The 19,099-nt window shown below is 38.9% G+C and overlaps 1 protein-coding gene across 5 annotated transcripts in view; it reads right to left on the bottom strand.

Annotated features, from left to right (window-relative positions):
• Positions 1–19,099, bottom strand: part of HDAC9 (histone deacetylase 9) — a 276,738-nt gene that overhangs the window by 16,281 nt on the left and 241,358 nt on the right. For all 5 annotated transcript variants that reach the window (XM_086468227.1, XM_086468228.1, XM_086468232.1 and 2 more), the window contains one exon: positions 7,675–7,808. In XM_086468227.1, the coding sequence (XP_086324353.1) occupies positions 7,675–7,808 (134 nt within the window). The remainder of the gene's footprint in view (positions 1–7,674; positions 7,809–19,099) is intronic.

Raw genomic sequence — 19,099 nt, 5'->3', positions numbered from 1 at the left:
ATAGGTTACTCTATTTGGTATTTACAAACATGTTCACCAGCAGATCAAGCTTCGTGGTTTTTAGAACAATAATCTGTACAATAATCTTAATAATCCATACCTTGGGTTATGTAGATAAATAGCACTTGTTCTTTTCTGTTTAAAGTAATGTATAATTTGGCCAGGAAGAGGACAATATCCTGAAGTTCTGTTTGGTCGTACTGGGTGCAAAAACAGAGAAGGAGAAGCGAACAGTAGCTTAAGGTTCTCTTCTGACAATTTCCTAATTCCTAAGGCTTTGACTAATTCACTCCCTTGAAGTAGGACAAAATAACTCGAGGCTATAACAGTAGGAATAGTAGTACAAGGTATGGAATTGTCAGACTGCAAGACGTGAGAGCTGTGTCTCACTTTGCCCTTCGAGCACCTTGAGATTCTTTCTGCAGATCTCTTGTACTAATTATCAAGACGGGAGCAACTGATGTAGAGATAGCTAGAGGAAATTTCCTTTTAAAAGGTGGATACTACGTTGCCCTCTTCCGAGCTGCATTTTTGCAGTAGCCAAAAAAAGTCTTGATTTTTCGTAACGTATCAATGTCACCTGTTTATTTATCAGTACAAAAATAAGTTTTTTAACAAGTAGGCCGCATTTGAACATCTAGATGTATCAGAAGAATATTTAGAAATGACAGGTGTGTTTTTAGAAATCAGGATAAGCTGATGATGAATCATTAAAGAAAAGATGAAAAAGGACTAATATTCCAGCAAATATCCCAATCATTACTCCATCTGTTAGCTCTACTAACAGATCTGCAGGTGATGTGAGTATAGTAGTCATATTTGACCATCTCCTTGACTCTTTTCTCCACTAAACTTTCATTTGGTATCCCAAGCTTGGCTTCTGCTCCGGAGATATTCTGCCTCCTCACCCTTAAGAATAGCCAGATAGACCTTGGATCCTCTTCCATATCAGGGAAATCTTATCAGGGTCCACAAGTTAGTTCATTACATCATATACCCTGCTCAGCCCAAAATGCAGTCCCATCACAAAACCACTGTAGAAATAAAGTCAGCGGGTTATGGCAGCTATTCCTACACACTTCGAAATGAGAATGTCTGCATTCGAAAGAATGATTTCTGTTGGCAGCTGTCCACTGGTTGGATACAGCTCCATAGACATAGGGGTGCCCCTGGAAAATACCAGCAGTTAGACCCAACAGTGAACAAAAGAAATTACTCTGCACCTGGCATATATGGCACCATCACCTTCCCTCCTACCCTTATTGGCATTCCGATCATGAAGTCTATTAAATCTGGAGGCTAACAGAAAGGAAGCTGAAAAGAGCACTGGAAATACACTGTCGGGAAAGAAATCTTTCAGAGAAGAACAGCTCAAGTCTGCAGAAATAACCAAACCACTGGAGAGACAGCTTGGACCAGACACAAAGGGTCATATTTTCAAAGCTTTTTTCATGGCTGAATTGGGCTTTTGTGCCCAAAGTAGCAGATGAAAGTAGAAACTGTGTCCACTAATCATTTTCAAAGTAGGAAAAACAATGAAATGGGCAAAAATCACTTGGGCTGCTGAAGTCTGCCAGAGGCATATCAACAAATGTTTGAAGAAGGAATTAATGATTTCATGTGCCCAGAAGGTGATCTGAATTGATCCTTGGGAACGTGGAGAGAATCTGAAACTCCAGCAGTCTGTATTGAGCTGGAAATTCTAGCAATATCCGCGTTGTCCTTAGCACTGTCATGTTTTAAAGCACCAAGATTAGCTTCAGTGAAAATTGTAGCAGAGCTCAGTTAGAGATAACTGACAAGTCAGGCCATTGCATGTATAAGTTAAGGAGCATGGAGAGTCCTGACAGAAGCAGAGGAAGGGGAGAAGGCAGGCAGGCTCCTCAGGGATGCCTAGGCTGCAGGGGGAAGAATCACCACCTCCCTTTCCTGGATACACTGTGCATATCAGCACAAAGTCTGGATTTTGCTGCTCTTCATGTTGCCTATGGTTACAGAGGACTAAGTTCAAAGATCTCACAGGTTGTCTGTGGTCTTATATTAGAAATCTTCTCAAAGTTTCTGCACTTTCTGTTTATACATAAAGCACTTCAGGCAGGTGTTTTTGTGATTCATTGTTACAAAGAGGTATATAAATGAGTCAGTTTTCAGTAAGGGATATGTTCAAGGGCACAAAGGGTCATTAGCACCTACCAGTCCCTGAAAAATAAAGGATGCCCTGGAATTATGTAACTTTGGAATCAGAATATTCTGTTTCTTTGGCCAAACCACTTCCTCATTAGCACTGCCCACCTCAGGGACTTTGATGTCACCATGCTGACCTCTGGCACATACATTGCTCCAGTTTCCTACCCCATTTAATTCTCTATTTTTGGGCCAATTTCTGGACTCTGGGTTTATGAAAGCAGCAGTTGGCAGGGGGCTTAGCGTTAATTAGATTCAGTGTTAATTATTTTCTGGTATTAGACTCAGATTAACAATAAGGATGTGAGATTGTAACCAAGTTTACCATGAAATTTTAAATTGATTTCAGGCCATATTCACTTCCATGAATATTTCCATCTTGGAGAGAGAAATGCTTACCTGTTCTGGTAAATAACCCCTTTTAACACACTCCAGGCCCTCTTGGCAGAGCTCACTGCCTAGCTGGCAAGCAGCCCCAGATTCACACTGAATTCCACAAAGGAGAAAATGCCAACTTTTCATCATCAGCAGGAAAGCTGCAGAGTACGAGCTTTCCACTTAAATTACCATCCTCTCCTAAATGCCAGCTCAACAGATTGCAAGAAAGAAGCACATACTTCACACTCTGCAAGAAAATTGTCCGGTATAAGTTTTCAAGCTTGGGAGCCAACCAATCACAATGTTTTGTCAAATTCTGCTTCAGACTGAAATTCAAGCCAGAAGAATATTTACTAGAAGATGTTAAATTTAGTCACTTAAAAATGTTTTTGCACTTAGGGCCAAATTCAGCCTTGGCCGCCACAGTCAATGAGAGCAGACATGCATCCTCTCCGTGCCTTTGTTGCAGGGTCCCGCTGGGCAGAGCGCACTGTGGATTGCACTTCTCTGTTTCCTCTATGCAAAGAAGAGCATGACCCCATCTGCGACTAATTATCACTTCTTATAGACCACGGCAAACCACCCGCTGTACCACGTAGGGCTGAGAGGCACTGTCCAAACCTGTAGACGGACCATGATGTTAGCCTGACTTCTACATCCCATGGAAATACCCCACCTGGATGCTTGGAAAGGGATGGGATGAAGAGCTAACTCGTTAGTTTTTGACTCAAAGAGTTTTGCTCTTGAAGGAATCTTTCCTTACTCTCTCTGGCTGGAGAAGAACCCCCAACTGAATGCAGTTATGTTGGAAATAAACTGCAGGATTTGGGTTACTGAACTCAAGGAAAGTTTATCCCTGAGGGCTTTTTAAGTCCAGGCAGTGCCCCTTCAAAAGTAATGTGGAGGAAAGAAACCAGAACATATCCTTGCATGTATAGGGCAGCCTTACTCACCTCCACCTGGCACCGAAAGTTATAGCCAAGGTCTTTATAGCACCGAAGCTACGAGGGATGAAATAGTGTGGAATTTCCATTCTCCGTGATGAAGATTTTTGGGAAAAATCCTAATGTTGAGCCCAATTTTCACACACTTCTTGGAATAACATAGATATCTTAACATCTAATGGTTTTCTTAATTAAAATAATATGTATATATATATGTATGCTTTAATAAGAAGTATTTGAAACTATACAACTAATCTGAAAAACTGTAGAATTACACAAAGAGCATCACAATAAATGAAAGAATTTAATTTTAAGCAAAAGAGCACATTGTCATCTCCGAAATGCTTAGGTTTAAAAGCAATGTCTCCTTTCTAATTATCTGAATCCATCATTTCCTTTGTTTTGACAGATGCTCTTTTAGTGGACAAGTTCTCAAATCATGTTGAGAAAATTCAGGGATATTTTAAAGCAACTGGTGCTCATCCTGCCTTTCCAGAAGGATTTCCATGTTTTCATTTTGGATTTCAAGGGACTCCAGCTGCTTAATCTCTTCTCACCTCTTAGGAAGATTTCCTTCCAAGGAGATAACCTGCAGTGTTCCTAATTAGCTTTGCAAATGGTCAAATGGATTTTTCTCCAAGTGACACAGAAATTTTCTGCTTGCACACAGAAGTATGGACAAGAAAACCTGAGATCTTGATTGAGCCATTTGAGATACTATAGGGTGTCTTGCCTGATTTCCAGTTGCTGCTCAGAAAGGTTGTGGATCTCCTCTAAGTTCTGTGTTAGATCTGCGAGTCCTGTCCCGGTGTCCTGGATACCCTAAGGTATCTAAAAAGGCACTGGGTGCCTCTGTTTAGTGAACTGGGTCTTAGAAAGAAGCATACAATAACATAAGTACCTCCAATAGGAGAAAACCAACAATCGTAATCCCATTTGTGTTTCTGTCAAAATTTGAAATTATTGTTCAAAAGTACTTCTGGAAAGAAGTTCAGAAGTATTGACCATACAGAGATGGGGCTGATAGCTCATTTAAATTCTGACCTCTTCCAAGAATAAGAGACCTTTTTAATAGTTCTTTTGGTTAGTCTTCAAAATCAACGACTGTATGCAGGAATTTCCTGTGCTGTGCTCAAATGATTTTAAAAAGATTAACTTGATGGTCTATTCTTTTCCTAGTAGCTCCACTTGCATTTGTTAAGAGAAGAGCAAGAAGTTATCTCGCTAAACAGGTCACTATGCTACAGGCTGCATAAAAATAAGAGCAAAAATATATATATTGGATGTCAACCTGTTTTCCTTCTCAGTGTTTAGAGACAAATTAAGAAAAGAAAGTATTTCGCACTTAGAAATTTGTTGTTACCTCTACATATCAGATCAGCCCTCCATGTACGTTGGAAGTTGCGGCTAGTTTTACAATTACTCTTTTTTAAAAATGTTATTCTGCTGGTAATAGAACACATGAAGCAGTGAAATTGTATTGACAAGTCCTGGCCAAAAACAACAAAAGAAAAGTTGTCAAAAACCCTGCAAAATGTTTATGAATTCTAATCCTCAGCACATGAATAAATACATCTGACAAACTGCAGAGTACCTTACAGAGGCCTTTCCCGACCTTTCTAATTTGAGTTCAATTACGTGTGTAGTGTTTAAAAACTGAAGTTCGTCTTCCCAATGTTTTTAAGCTAGGGTTGCACTACATACCATAATTTGTAAAAGAGAAGGGCAGATAATAAGTTATAATTATCCTATTAATCACCTGTAAAGAATTGTATTCAAGGAAGAATGCATCATCAAATTGCAATAATTGGTTGTTTGAAGAAAAACCTTTTTTTTTCTGTCCTTGATAGGAACATACTTGGAGTGTGCTGTGCAAGTTCAGGAAGACTGTGCTGAAACCAAGCAATGTATATGCTATGGGCCATGTGGTGTAAATTGCCATAAATCTATAAATGTCAACAGACGTGCTGATTTCTAACTGCTAACTAGGTATCAGACTTCCTCATTAGTGTCTGCTCCTCGGCAACACCTTTACTTATTCCTTTAAGCAAACATCAGTTTCTTATGGTAGTGTTGGTAACAGCATCCTCTCTGGAGTATTTTTCTCCTAGCAGCCGCAGCATATTTTCTCTCTGAAATTCTGCTGCACCAGACCATTTAATGCATGTCCCTGAAGACAATACTGTACGAGCACAAGAGAATAATGCTTATCGCATGAGATGTTTCATGTTATTAATGATCATGTTCTTCTACAAGTGAATTAAAAATGCTGCATGGTTATGTTTGTCTTCACTCTCAGCTATTGAGCTTTTGTCTCTCCTGAAATTTGCTTTGCTATATTTTGAAAACAGATCGACTAACAATTTATATCATTTCCCAGACTTTAGTTACTCTAAAAGAAAATGGGATAAAGCCTCTGTTGCTGTGCACTTATCCAATCCCTTTTTCCCACAATCGGTATTTTTTCTCGGATAATGGCTAGTCTGTGATAGGAGGAATAGTAGTTGGGTGTGATACAGTGTTAAAACAAAACAAGGCAGATTTTATAAATGGGTAGCACCACCAAATGGTCATAACTGGATAGAGGGACCCAGGCACCTACACAGAGGAAGGCACATCACATCATCAGCGTTGTGCCATTTTCACCAGTCCCACAAAGGTGCAAATTTCAGAGGATAGGTTTAGAACAGCTATGAAAAGCACTGGTGCCAGAAGATACTACCACAGGGAAGACAACGACAGAGAGTAGCAATGACAGTGCCCTGGAATGGCGGCTGGTCAGGAAGGCAGCACTGCATTCACTGAGGTTGTCAAATGCCTCAAGCTGGGTTTTGCAACCCGTATTTCAGCACCTAAACAAAAGGACCAACACTGAGCTGAGCATCATTTTCAAGACTGTATGTCACCACACTGGAAAACGTTCCTTATGGGATTGTCAAAGGTGACAGTAGATAAAATGCAATGAAAGCTTTCTTCTTTTTGTGGACATCTCTGCTTCTTTACATTTCTGAGAATATTTTCGAAAAAGCTATCACTTTATTCGTTGTATGTATAATGTAAAAAATAAGGAGCATATAAACATTTTTTCTGATGGGTCATAAAAATGACAGGCAAAGGATTAAAAGAACATTTAGAAAATCCTTCTATCCATTATTCACCAGAAGACACACTACTTCATATTATTCAGTATGTATGAAGTCTTGAAGTGGAAGGGAACTGGCAGACTAACTTGCAATTTGGCATTAATACATTTGATTGGAGAGATTATATAGCTATTACCACTTCCCTTGGGGAAAAAAAAAGTAGCACACTGCTCTTTATAACAAGATTTTGCAAAATTCAGTTTATGGTAAAGGCTCCTGTCCTTTCATAAATTATTTTTGATCCACCTTCAGCAAACTTATTTTCCTTCTTACCATATTTACAAGAGAAACGATGTTTTCTAGTGGACAACAGAACAGTTTTCACTAATATGAATGCTTATCTTGTGTTTGTGTACATAAATAGCATATATTTACTTTGTCTGATAGTCCACTCTCAAAAGTTCTTGAATAATAGATACAGTGTTTGATAAATCTTGGACATTCCATTTAAATTACACATAGATCAACCTGAATCTTCATTTATAACCTAAAACTTTTTTTTTTTTTAAAGTCTTGGACACATTGTTATTAATTTTGTTCAGTTTCAAAAGCCTCTGAAATATGTTCTTTCACATGCCGGTTGAAGTGTCAAAATACTGCAAAAAATGTGCCTTTGCAATATCCAGTTCCTAATATTACCAGATACCCTGCAAAAGCCATTTTTTTCCATGATAGTTGGCTGGAAGGTCCGATCCTGCTAGATGATATGCACACCAATGACTACCAATAATGTCAAGCCTGGTATTCAGCACATCAGCAAAAGCGATTCTGAGGTATTAAATCTTACTCAGAACTGGGAATAATTTAGGCAATCACTAAAGGGTTGATATAATCATCTAATTTAGAGGTATTTATCCAAACCAGCTCATCTGAGGTCTGCTCATTTCTGAGACATGTTCAAATTGCATGGTTTTTATACCAAATGATAAACGGACTGATGCCATTGTTACTAAAAGGAAATCAAAAAGATAGGAGTTTCAGCAAACTTGGATCATTCTCTCCACCTACTATGATTTATATTTTACCTCATTTCCTAAAAGGGCGTTTATACAGGCTTCAGATGCATCACAGATGGCAGTAAGGTCATGTCCTCCCTCCAGTGCCAGCACAACACGGCCTTCCGCTAGCTTCAGCAATTGCTTGGTTAGGTGACCAAAACCTAGTATTCAAATACAGTAGTGCAAATAATTAAAGCAGAACAGATATTACTGGCATATTTCACATCTGCTGCATAAGAATGTAGAAAGCTCACGGATATTGCACAGGGAGCATGGGATATATTTAGTCCAGTATCCTGTTTCTGACTATGGCCCACACCAGATGCTTTGGAGTTAGGTACATGGAATTTTGTATGAGGCAGATGTGAGATAATGTCCCTCATGCTGATCCCTAATAGCTGGAGATTAGTTAAAACATGAGATTGTCTCTTCTTACCATCATTAACCATTGTCACCCTGGACTCTCTTCCTATTTGCACATCAATGTAACATATACCCATGTTACTTAGAGAGATCTGACGTAACCCTGGTCACTTATGGCATTGATATGACAAATAATATTTGTAGATAAGCTACAATACTACAATTAAAAATTATCATATTTTTCAAATGAGACGATGAAATTTTTGTTTACAAATAGCTTCTTCCTTTGTATTTGTGGTTTGAGTATGATATACAACCATGGCCTGAAAAATAGTGGAAACATATGTTACCTCTTAGCTCCGTTTTGAAGCACTTTTGGAAGCAGCACTAACAACTAGATCACTTATTTTCATTCAAGGTTTTGGTATAAGTTGAAACTGTCCAGAACTTTGTAGATATCTCGACAAGTACCGCTCACTCCTGACCAACAATGTTCTAAGTAATTCTGCACCACAGCCAAAAAAGATGGTACTTCATTTCATGTGGTGATGTATAACTATATAAACATTACCACAAAGCTTTCATCTGTGATTCAAATAAAACTAATTTATTTCGTTTGTAATGACAAGAAAAATTGCATGAAAAAACGTTAATTTGGAAAGAAGATTTTGAAAAGAAGTTTCGTGGTAGTTTCCTAGGACAGCTATTGTTTTTGATTAATCCCCTTTAAGTAAGTAATGATAAGTAAAGCCTTGAAACTACTGACATTTAGTACCCATCACATCTTGTTCTTAATTTTTCCACTTGATCTTTTCTAATTGCTCTACTGATGGTCATCACTACTTATTCCACTGCATTTCATAACCTTAAATAAAGCATTTAGAAGGTAGCTGCTAAAGCCTGGGAATCTATTAAGAGAGGAAAATCAACGTCCTTTTACTATATTTGAGTGAAGAAGGTCATAAAAACCTAAAAAGTACAAAAATTACAAGCATGTTTTCTAGATAAATTTTCCAAGACACAGACTTAAGCTTGATCTGGCAAACAAGCAATCTCACAATTAGTTCCATTTACATCTTAGGACTTTGCTAAGCACATGCCCAACTGTTTTTAGAATAGGGACTTTAATGATACCAGATTTGGTTTAGCTGTGCAGAAGAAAAAAAAAATTAAGAAACCTCTACTTGCCACTTAATCTATAGATGATCACAGAACACTTGAGGTGAAATATTGCTTCCTTAAGCCAATCCACAGTCTTCTGTACCCTCTAAAAACTGCGGTTTTGATTCTAGCAAAGTAACTACACTGTGGTTCAAATTACATACAGGGTTGAAAAACAAATAAAACCTTAAACTCTCATTTAAGCTCAACCTTTCCTGATGAAAAAAAAAACCCACCCAATCCTCTCTACAAAAGACCAAATTTAGACAGGATAATAAAAGTGAAGGAAGGAGTGGAATGAGGATAACCTTTGATCTTTAGCCAATTTCTACTTTCTTTTACCTACAGGATTTATTTCTGTCTGCATGTTACACATGCGATGTTTGGATTCATAAGAAGAGAGTGCCAACAGCGCAAAATGAGTCGTACACGCAGCATCTAAAGGAAATGAAGAAGAATGAACAGGGGCAGACTCCCCACGTCTACAACCCACCCTTTCGGTCTGTGAGAAATCCAACAGCACTTTAAAGACAATATTATCCTTCATTTTACACAGCTTCTGTGAAGAAGGGAAAGCTCTACCATTACCAGGGGAAAGTTCTCTTTCCCCTGCACATTTTGAAAATTTTGTGTGTTGCAAATGTTGTTACTGCCACATCGTAATTTTCTGAGGTGTGTACGGCAATAAATGTAAACACTATCTCAATGCGGTTTTCTTCTTTTAGGCAACCATACATACTACAACTTGTAGGCATCGTTATAATGTTAGCTTGTCGGCTCAGTTTCCTAACAGTTTTCCTACTATCAATGTTATAATAATCATCCCTGTCTGAGTCAGGATGCAATGAGCCATACAAAAAGCATCTTTCCCAGCAGAGATCATGGTAACAAGATAAAATGTGGCCAAACCAAATCAACAGTGTAATTACCCCGAGAAAGTAAAGGTGACTTGCTAGAAAGGGAGGAAATAGCTTTAGCCAACAGTACCAGCGTTGCCGGTGACCAAATGAGTTATGGAAATTCTTAACAAAGAAACTTGGATCCTGTGTCACTGCAGCAACCTAGGAAAGACATTAGCTTCCTCAAGGAAATCCCCTGGAGTGCAGAAGTAACAAAATGGAAAGAAAGGAATCCCAGTCAAGTAATGGATTTAAGATGGGCTGTAGTTCATGCCAAATAATTAAGAAAAAAACAAGAAGAAAATAGTAACAAGCACCCTGAGAAGAATCAGTCGTCTCCCTGATATAAGGAGATCAAGCACATACTTGACACTCCGCTGACCAACTTGAAACTACTGACATTTAATACCCATCACATCTTGTTCTTAATTTTTCCACTTGATCTTTTCTAATTGCTCTACTGATGGTCATCACTACTTATTCCACTCTGCTGACCAACTCTAAGGTGAGAAAGGAGTCAGAGAAGCATTTTAAACCCTGGATCTTTCAACTCACGTGAATTTCTAGAAATCAGCAGCAGTTCTTGGCCCTTCTACTGTGCCTGCTGAAAAAGGTGCCAGCAGTGATGTTGGCTCTAAAAGATGTTTTTGGTTTGGATTTGCCAAATTCTGAAAGTGTATACTTTCGCAGTGATGCATAACAGTTATAGATTAGTGGCGTTTTGTAGAAACAGAGAAAGTTTGGTTATAAAATGGAAAGTCATGTTAAAACATCAGTGCTTGATTTTCAGTCCAGCCTTAAATAGGCATTGCTTCTTTGAGGCTGCAGGTGCCTTCAGGCCATTTAGAGTCTGAGAGCCGGATTCAATGACAGACATCTATTAATTAGGGCTTGAAATGGCCCTGGCAGTATCCACAATTATTTGTGTTTATAAACAGGAGTAAATATGCCACATATTAATAATAAAAAAAAGAAATAGTACTTAAAAATCCAATATTTTCAGTCACTAAGTGAGAAAATATTATACATACAGGGGTGTTTCTCAAATCATCTTGTAAATGTGTTCAGAGAATTTGCACTTCAGAGAAGTAGCAACATTTTTTAAAATCAGACTCATGCAGTGTGCCAGGAAATTGTGAGCATGGTTCTGTGCCAACTATTATTTTTGTAATTTCTGTAATTCAAATGTTAGAAGTACCCGTTTCCTTCATAGATCAAATATTTAGAGATCCTGGCTAGAATTTTCTACGATCCTATTAAAGATAATGATAAGCCTTCGATTTACACAAGAAACAACATTAAAACACTACTAAGTAGTTGTGAAAATCCTACTCACCAATTGGTTTGCATTTTCCTGACAAAAAATCTGTGGGTGCACAATTGTACTTCTAAGTGAAAAAAAATGGATTAAAACTGAGATCATTATAAACCATATTACCAGAGAAATAAGCCGTATATGAGCTGTTATTTGCTGACATTTGAAGTAAATATATAGACTTTAAAACAAACCCAAAACATGTTCTTTTTAATTATACCCTTTCCCCTCCTCCAGTGCTGTTAGTGGAGAAGATACAATATTCAGCCTTATGTAAGAAAATGTTCTATTGTGGAAGACAGAAAGAGAGAAAATTAACACTGTATTATACTTATGAGCAAGCTGCCAGGCTGTTAATTGACGGACACAGTGTGCTGATCACTCCAGTTACTATCTAAGCAAATAATTCAGCTTTTAGTGGACTGATGCCCCAGTAAGGGCCTTAGGGTTTGGTTTTTTTTTTTCCTTTGTAACAGACAAGCTCCCCGTGCGCTCCTAGTTCTGCCAAAGAGCACGGAATGACATAGGTGAGGTTCCTGGCTCATTTGACCAAAGTTGCTAGAGCAACTATACTCTACCTGGTCTTACTGAAAACCAAGAAAACCCTATAAAAAGGCAATCCAGAGTTATTCAGTTTTCTGGTTTTGTTTTTGAGGTATCTTTACTCTGACAACCTGAAATGGAAAGTGCCAGACAGAGAGCAGGTAAAACACCTCTTAACCAGGCCAGTTCTCCTCCAATGGACCCATCACACCACTGTGTTGTGTTTTAAGGCTAGACAAAGTAAACCTGACAAGTCAGAGTTTGTATGTACAGCCTCCCATTTTGAGAAAGAAACATTTGAGAACGAAGACAACTTGTGCAACTTGTGAATGTTATTCTTTTCACATCCTTTCCTCAGCAGACAGGGAAAGGAACCATATGGACGGGGTGCACTCCCAGCCAGCACCGCAGCACTCCTTGTTTGCATAAACAGTCATATATGCAGCTCAGTTTGCTCGCCAGCAAATGCGTAAACACCCGGTTAGTGGGGACTAAACCTGCCTCAGCAGAAGACAGACTCCTTCCCTGCCCCCCACGGTGCATAAGGAGAGCAGATGTCTCCTGCGCAGGCGTTTTTGGGGTGACAGCAGGCTGAGCAGAGCCGTGACACTGGCCCTTGCTCAAGGGAGGCGGCTGGTGGAGGAACAAGGACACGTCAACATCCGAAAGGCTGGCGAAGCTTTGGAGTTATGGAGAAAGCCTCAGCTTTCTCAGCCTCAGCAGCAGGGCCCCAACCAATCTTTCGGCCTCAGCGTCTTAAAAGCTACAATCCGACCCTAAATTACAGGCAGAGTTCTGGTGAGCTCCTCTGGCTACTCGGAGCTGCCTGGAGAGGAATACACACAAAACACAAAAACTCCACAGTCTCTGTCCTGGACCTCCAAGCGTGTATTTAACTGTTATTTACCATTTAATCATGCCATTACTCTCTAATTTACTTGAGAATGTGTTTTCCTCTCATTAAAACTGTTGCAATGATTGCTGCCAAAAGTCTACCCACCAGTGTTCTGTGCTTCTTCCCTGTGGTTCCTTCGTGACTATTTGATTAATTTTCATTGATATTCCTCCAACAATAGCATCTAAAATTAACTGGGTCAGTTTTTACATAACTTCCTGAGTCACCAGGCTACGTGTCCTAAATAAATATGTCCACACAGGAGTCAAATGATAATTTACCCTTCCAGCACTGGCAGGAGCTAGAACATTTTGCAAAGCTTGTGTTCTATGATAAGTGAACATATTTTCTTCTCAGGTCTTAATTCAGGTCCTTTTATTCAATCAAAACTTTGGATTAAGTCAGAAGTTTGACTCAGTTGGCAGGATGTGGCCCTGAGTGAGGGGGAAAGGGAGATTTTAATGCCAAACACATTCTTATGAAAAACATTTTCCAAACGGCTGAAATTGTGAATGTTAGTGTTGAGGTACCTGAATTTAAATGGTAGAGATCTGGCCTCCAGGCATTAGCTGCTGATTTCTTGCTTTTAATACCAGAGAAGGAAGCTTAGTAACACTTCAAATTACATGTCTCAAGCAGGCATTTAATTTAGATTAAATTAGACAGTAATTGTACGTTAAATAAATACCAATGGTCTCAGGAACACATTTTTTATGGATTAACAATTTATGTAATAGATGTTTTTATTGCATGCCTGTTAGTTCTACAGTAATATGTTTTTCATAATTAGCTGCTCTTTAGCTGCTACACTGAACATAACTTATTAAATCTCTATTAAGTACGTATTCAAGGATACATAGGATACCTCTTTGAAAGCCAAATAATGCAAACCTGTCTTATTACAGGAAAAGGCCACCTTGATAATGCTCAGTAGGATGGTCTGGGCATCTTCAACTCTCTTGAGGTATGTATGTATCCAAGCGGGTCATACTGTCCATTGCATTCACTTAGTCCTCAGGGAAGGAGGAACGTGTACACCTCCACCACACAATGGCAGGACCTGACAAAACATTCCTCAGAGAAAGCACATGGAGGAAGATGACCCCCACAAACTTTTCTCCCAGCTATTTCATGCTAAAAAAAAAAAAGGAAGAATCTCTTTTGTACCCTGTATTATCAAGCAGTAGGCGTTCCGCATCCTCCAGGAAAGGTCATGGTGATGCACAAAATAATGATGATGTTTTCAGAGCTGTTAAAGCGGTGTCATGTGGATTCAGAGGGAAAATATTCAACCACAGATTTCAGCTTCCAGAGTCAAAGCAGGAACCTCTGGATATTCCCCAAACTGCCTGGATGTTTTTAGCCCTGTCCTTACTAGCTGTTTTCTCTGTGCCTTCCTTTCTTCTCAGTTTCCTCACATTCTCTTCCTCTCTACCACATCTCACACCTGGCTCAAGTAATTTCTCCACTGTCTTGCCATTCTCCCCCTCTTTTTTTTTGTTTTGCTTCCTATTGGTAAATCTCTACTAAGTAAAGCTGGCCAGGAAGCAAGATTATCCATCTCACAGAGTTCTTCGATGTGTTTTTCAGGAACAGATAACTGTTCCGCATCAGAAAGCAGAAGCCAAGAGAGGAAATGTAGAACTGCAAACAGCAAGGTGGCATTTCAGAATCTTGGAAAAAGACTGTTGCTTCATTTGGGTGATGAGGGGACTCTCCATGGGGTTGGGGGGGGTTCCTTTTTTTATTTTCTTTTACTTTCTTTCTTTCTTAATTTTTTTTCCCCCCAGAGATTTTTCCCTTTAAAGGCATAAAGGGATTCTAATAGGGATAGTCTAATCAGACTGATAATTGTCTACTGGAAATCTGTCCCACATATTGTGAAATCTGCCAAGCTGGTATTGCAAGTGGTAGTACTGTTATCATGATAACGTCTTCCAAATCTGATCAGGTTGCCTGCTTTAAACTGATATACAATATATGCATCTGATGTTACAAATTACAGAAGATTACATCTCCAAATCTGAGTCTAGACTCAGTAAGGGGTTGGCTAGAAAACAAGACATCTGATAAAAAAAAATAATTCAAAGTATGAGGAATTTGTTTCTAATCCACACTGGAATGAAAATCAGATACTACTATTGACTATACAAATAAATCAGTAAGCTTGATTAAGTTTGGAAGAGTTTATTATAATGCTACTGCCTATAAAATCAACTTGACACAATTTTAAAGTATGTGGGGCAAAGTTTCTGCTGTTGAAAATGAGTATAGCTGAAATGTGGGCACTGAGTTATGACTGAAAACAATCTGATGGGAAGATCTAGCCTTATTTCTTTTTTTAACTGATGAAAAGCCAAGTCAGTTAATTTTGAATTGACCCAAGAGACTAACACAAAGGATCTGATTTAAAGCCCATCACTCAGAAGCTGAGATCTGACTGCCATTTTCTGAAGATGGTCTACAAAATTATGCCAAGAAAAGCAGCATGGACTAAATGATCTTTCCAACATACACAGTTTCTCAGTCTACAAATTAAGGCTCTCACTTCGTTTGCAGTCATTTATTGACCCTGCCACATCAACATACCGCATTAAATTAAGCGCTAGTTCCTTAGCCAGTGCTAATCAGAGTATACCATTATCTCAAGACCTGGCCTCCAGATGTAGATCATTCATCATTCCAAGACTAGGGACATAGATACAATAAGCATATTGGGGACGGGTTCTTGTAGGTGGATAGACTTGAGGTAAATACTCTATTTCCTGACCAATTTGGCATAACGTCTCTTGGTGAAGTCAGTATTAGTATCAGAGGTCTAGCACCCCTCAGGATTTGGATCACGTTGTTTAAGAAACATCATTTTGTAATATCAGGAGGGAATAAGGCAGTGCATTTCTAAGGGATTACTGTACATCTCAAGTAGTTACTCACTTTCCTTCTGGCCCTGTGCCCGTTAACCCCACCTGACATATGCTATAATCACCCAGAAATGCACTGCCTGTCACCACTTATTGAAAAGGTAATGTGTAAAACTCACTAAAGGAAATGGTATTGAAACGAGGTTTGTTGTCTGACTCCTTACAGTTTTCTGATTAATTGCAATTTCCAAATAAATTACATTAAGAAACTTTCTATTATGCTGTTCTATTACAAAAATGTGTAAGAATTAAGGATGTGATTTCAACCCATACAACAGCCTCTTTGTCCCTTTTCATACTGTTAAAAGGACACACAGATGCCTTGAAATGGCAGGTAAAATCCCACAGAGTAAAAGAAAATGTAGCTACCATTTGAATGACATAGGTGGCTCTATCCAGCCTTCTTCCCGCAAAAAGAAGTCATGTCAGAACCTTGTCGCTCGTCTTATTACACGGCAGAGTTTGCAAGAGCCTTAACCTGCTGGGAGCACAAGAAAAGGTGCCGAGGAATCACGTGGGCCTCAGGTGAAGGCAGGACTGATGCCACTTTTTTCTGATGCACAGGAGGTGGAAATACGTAGAAGATATTTTTATTTGCTGTTCCTCACAATGAAATACGTGACTCATCCTCATCACAGAACATAAATTTTTTAAAGAACAAGAGTGAAGGTGTTCTTTTTTATTTTTTTTTCATTTTGTAGACTTTGGGGCCAGGTTCAGCTGCTCGGTGAATGAGAGGCCTTCCTGCACAATGTAACTCGTGATCTGGAACAAGTTAATATGAATAGGAGTGTCCTCTGTTTACCCAGAAATTCTTCCCCCCGGAAACACATATGAAAATAAAATCTTTTCTTAGAATATCATATATCTCATCCCTGTCTTTCCAGTCTTCTGAGATACGGTTCTCAGAAACAGCCCTTTTGTGAGCTTCTGCAGCTGAGTGATGACGCACTAGTCACCCCTTGAGAACTAGTCTTCCAGAAACCCTCATGGAACTCTTTATCCAGTGGGTTTCTACCTTTTCTTGAAGAAACTTAAAACAATGATCATAACAAGGCCTGGGTGAAAAATGCCTTCATGTGGCTGAGCAGTCATGGAGTACTACTTCCTGGATTTTCTCAGAGTGAGGAGCAGAGACACTCAGGAACGACCTGATTCTACAGGATCTGTAAGTAAGCAAATGATCATTATCTCATGCTGTTACCACAGCATGACAGCAGTATTAAGGGAACCTGGCAGACCTGAAATAATTGGTAATCTTCATTGAACAATAGAAACATCAAGACAAACAATGACATTTCTATGCTACACTCAGACTTAAATCCAGCTAACTAGTATCAAGGTAATTTGAGGACTCCAGATGTTATTGCAGCTGCATTACCACAGTCATCTTAGTCATTCTCCTTAAAAGTGGGAAGTTCGTAACAGGGCAAAAATCGTTCATTCACTGTTAAGATACTGTTTCTTGAGCAACGTTAGTAATTTTTTCTTCAAGGGAAAACAGTACACTGGCTTTTCTAAATGGAGACGCTGAAAGTCTACTACCAGAACAGCTACTGTTTCTCCCTCCAGAGTTTTATCAGCTCAAAGTGAAACAACCTGATGCCAGAGCTCAAAACTCCCAGAACTTAGCAAACAACATCTACCAAACTGCAACATAAGGACGGCATTTCTTCTTCCTTCTGACAAAGCTGAAGAGGCACAACAGCTGAAAGCTTGGGCAAAAATTATCCAAACTTCATAGCAAAGCCACTTAGAAAACCCCTGGCAACAAAGGTGTTTGACTGTCTCACTACAGATAAATAGAGAAGATCAACAAGGAAAAATAACAAAGTCAGAACAGCTCCAATAATCAGAGCGTGCAGGGGTCACTCCTGCAGAGAAGGATGCACTTTTTAGTCATTCTCAGTTTTGGCCAAAGTGCTGATTTCATTTCATAAAATAAATGGTTATGGACCTGAACTCTAGCATCTTCCTACCATTTTTACCTAAATTTTACAGCTGGACAGTATGTTAGAGGGAATTAATGAATTAATTAATATTAATTAACGATGAGAGAGAAAACAAAAATAAGACATCAGAGAACTGGGAAAAGGATAAAAGGTATGTTGGGTTAATAAAAGAGACTGTTATTAAATAAGATGACAAATAAATACATTGTGACTAAAAGACACTAAAGGCGTGTAAGCAAAATTACCGGATGACTGAGTGGACGAGCCAGAACAAAAATGGATGTGAATATGAAACTAAACATTTTCAAGGAATTAGATTTTCTTATGACCGTCAGGAATGGGCAGAAAGTGAAGAGAGCAGAGAGGGCTTACGTTCTTATCTCCACAAAGGGGTACAGAGCATTTTGGAATTCTTCACTAGGGATATGCTTCTGCATCCTTTATACACAGAGAAAGGTGAGGCTATATTGATGTGAAAATGGTTCAGATTCTGTCTGCAGTGAACTCTGGATTCCTCAGTGACAAGTTACTAACTCAAACAAGGTCTAAACATAGGCAGCTGGCACTAAATTGAAAATATATCGTGCTTCAGGTTACAGGTTTGTATGTGTAGGCAAAAATGTTAGTGATTATACTCAAAACAAATAAGATATTTAAATAAGCCAGTCTCCCTGGGACCAATCACATCACTTGCCATTTATTCAGACATACTACCATACTGTCACAGAGGCAAAATCTGAAGTAATCCCATGGCTGCAATGGATTTATACCTCTGGAACTGTAAGCAAAATTTGGCAAGTAAGTAAAACATTTCCCTTCTATTAATTGTAGTAAAATAAGTTTAGAAATTGTGAATGAAATCCACTTTAAAGTTCAAACACATATTTGGAGATCTGTATTTTTACAACCAGAACAGAGATTTTACAGTGAATGCGGAACAGTTTCCTGAACTCATCTGGACTCAAGAAGCCAATAGAAGCTGTTCCTTCTAACCTTTTAGCTATGTATATATCTTACCAGACCATGCCTTATTCTAACAGGTCATCACAAATAAACTCAAACTACCTTTCCATATATATGAATCCTTAGACGCAGTGGAAAAGGCAGCTTCTGTTTCCCTCCCAGCTGATGTGTGACTCCGTCTCAAGCTGATGAGCCTTGGCATACACCTAGCCCAACCTGGAACAGCTCAAAGATGGCCTGGAAGTCTTTTTAACAAAGAGCACAAAAAAAAAAGCTTTCATTTTCTTTTCCTCATGCCCATTGTGCACTCTAACAGTAAATCTATGTATTTATTATAACACTTGCAAGCACCGAGTGCTCAGATCCGAGTAGAATACATGCCTGAGGACAAGTGCTTGCTGGTAGATAAAGAAAAAAGTAATTTCCAAACTGAAGATGGT

This window comes from Leptosomus discolor, chromosome 7 (genome assembly GCF_034619465.1).
Source record: "Leptosomus discolor isolate bLepDis1 chromosome 7, bLepDis1.hap2, whole genome shotgun sequence".
Lineage (NCBI taxonomy): Eukaryota > Metazoa > Chordata > Aves > Leptosomiformes > Leptosomidae > Leptosomus > Leptosomus discolor.
The sequence above is the reverse complement of the archived record's forward strand: the minus strand, read 5'-3'. Positions and strand labels throughout refer to the sequence as shown.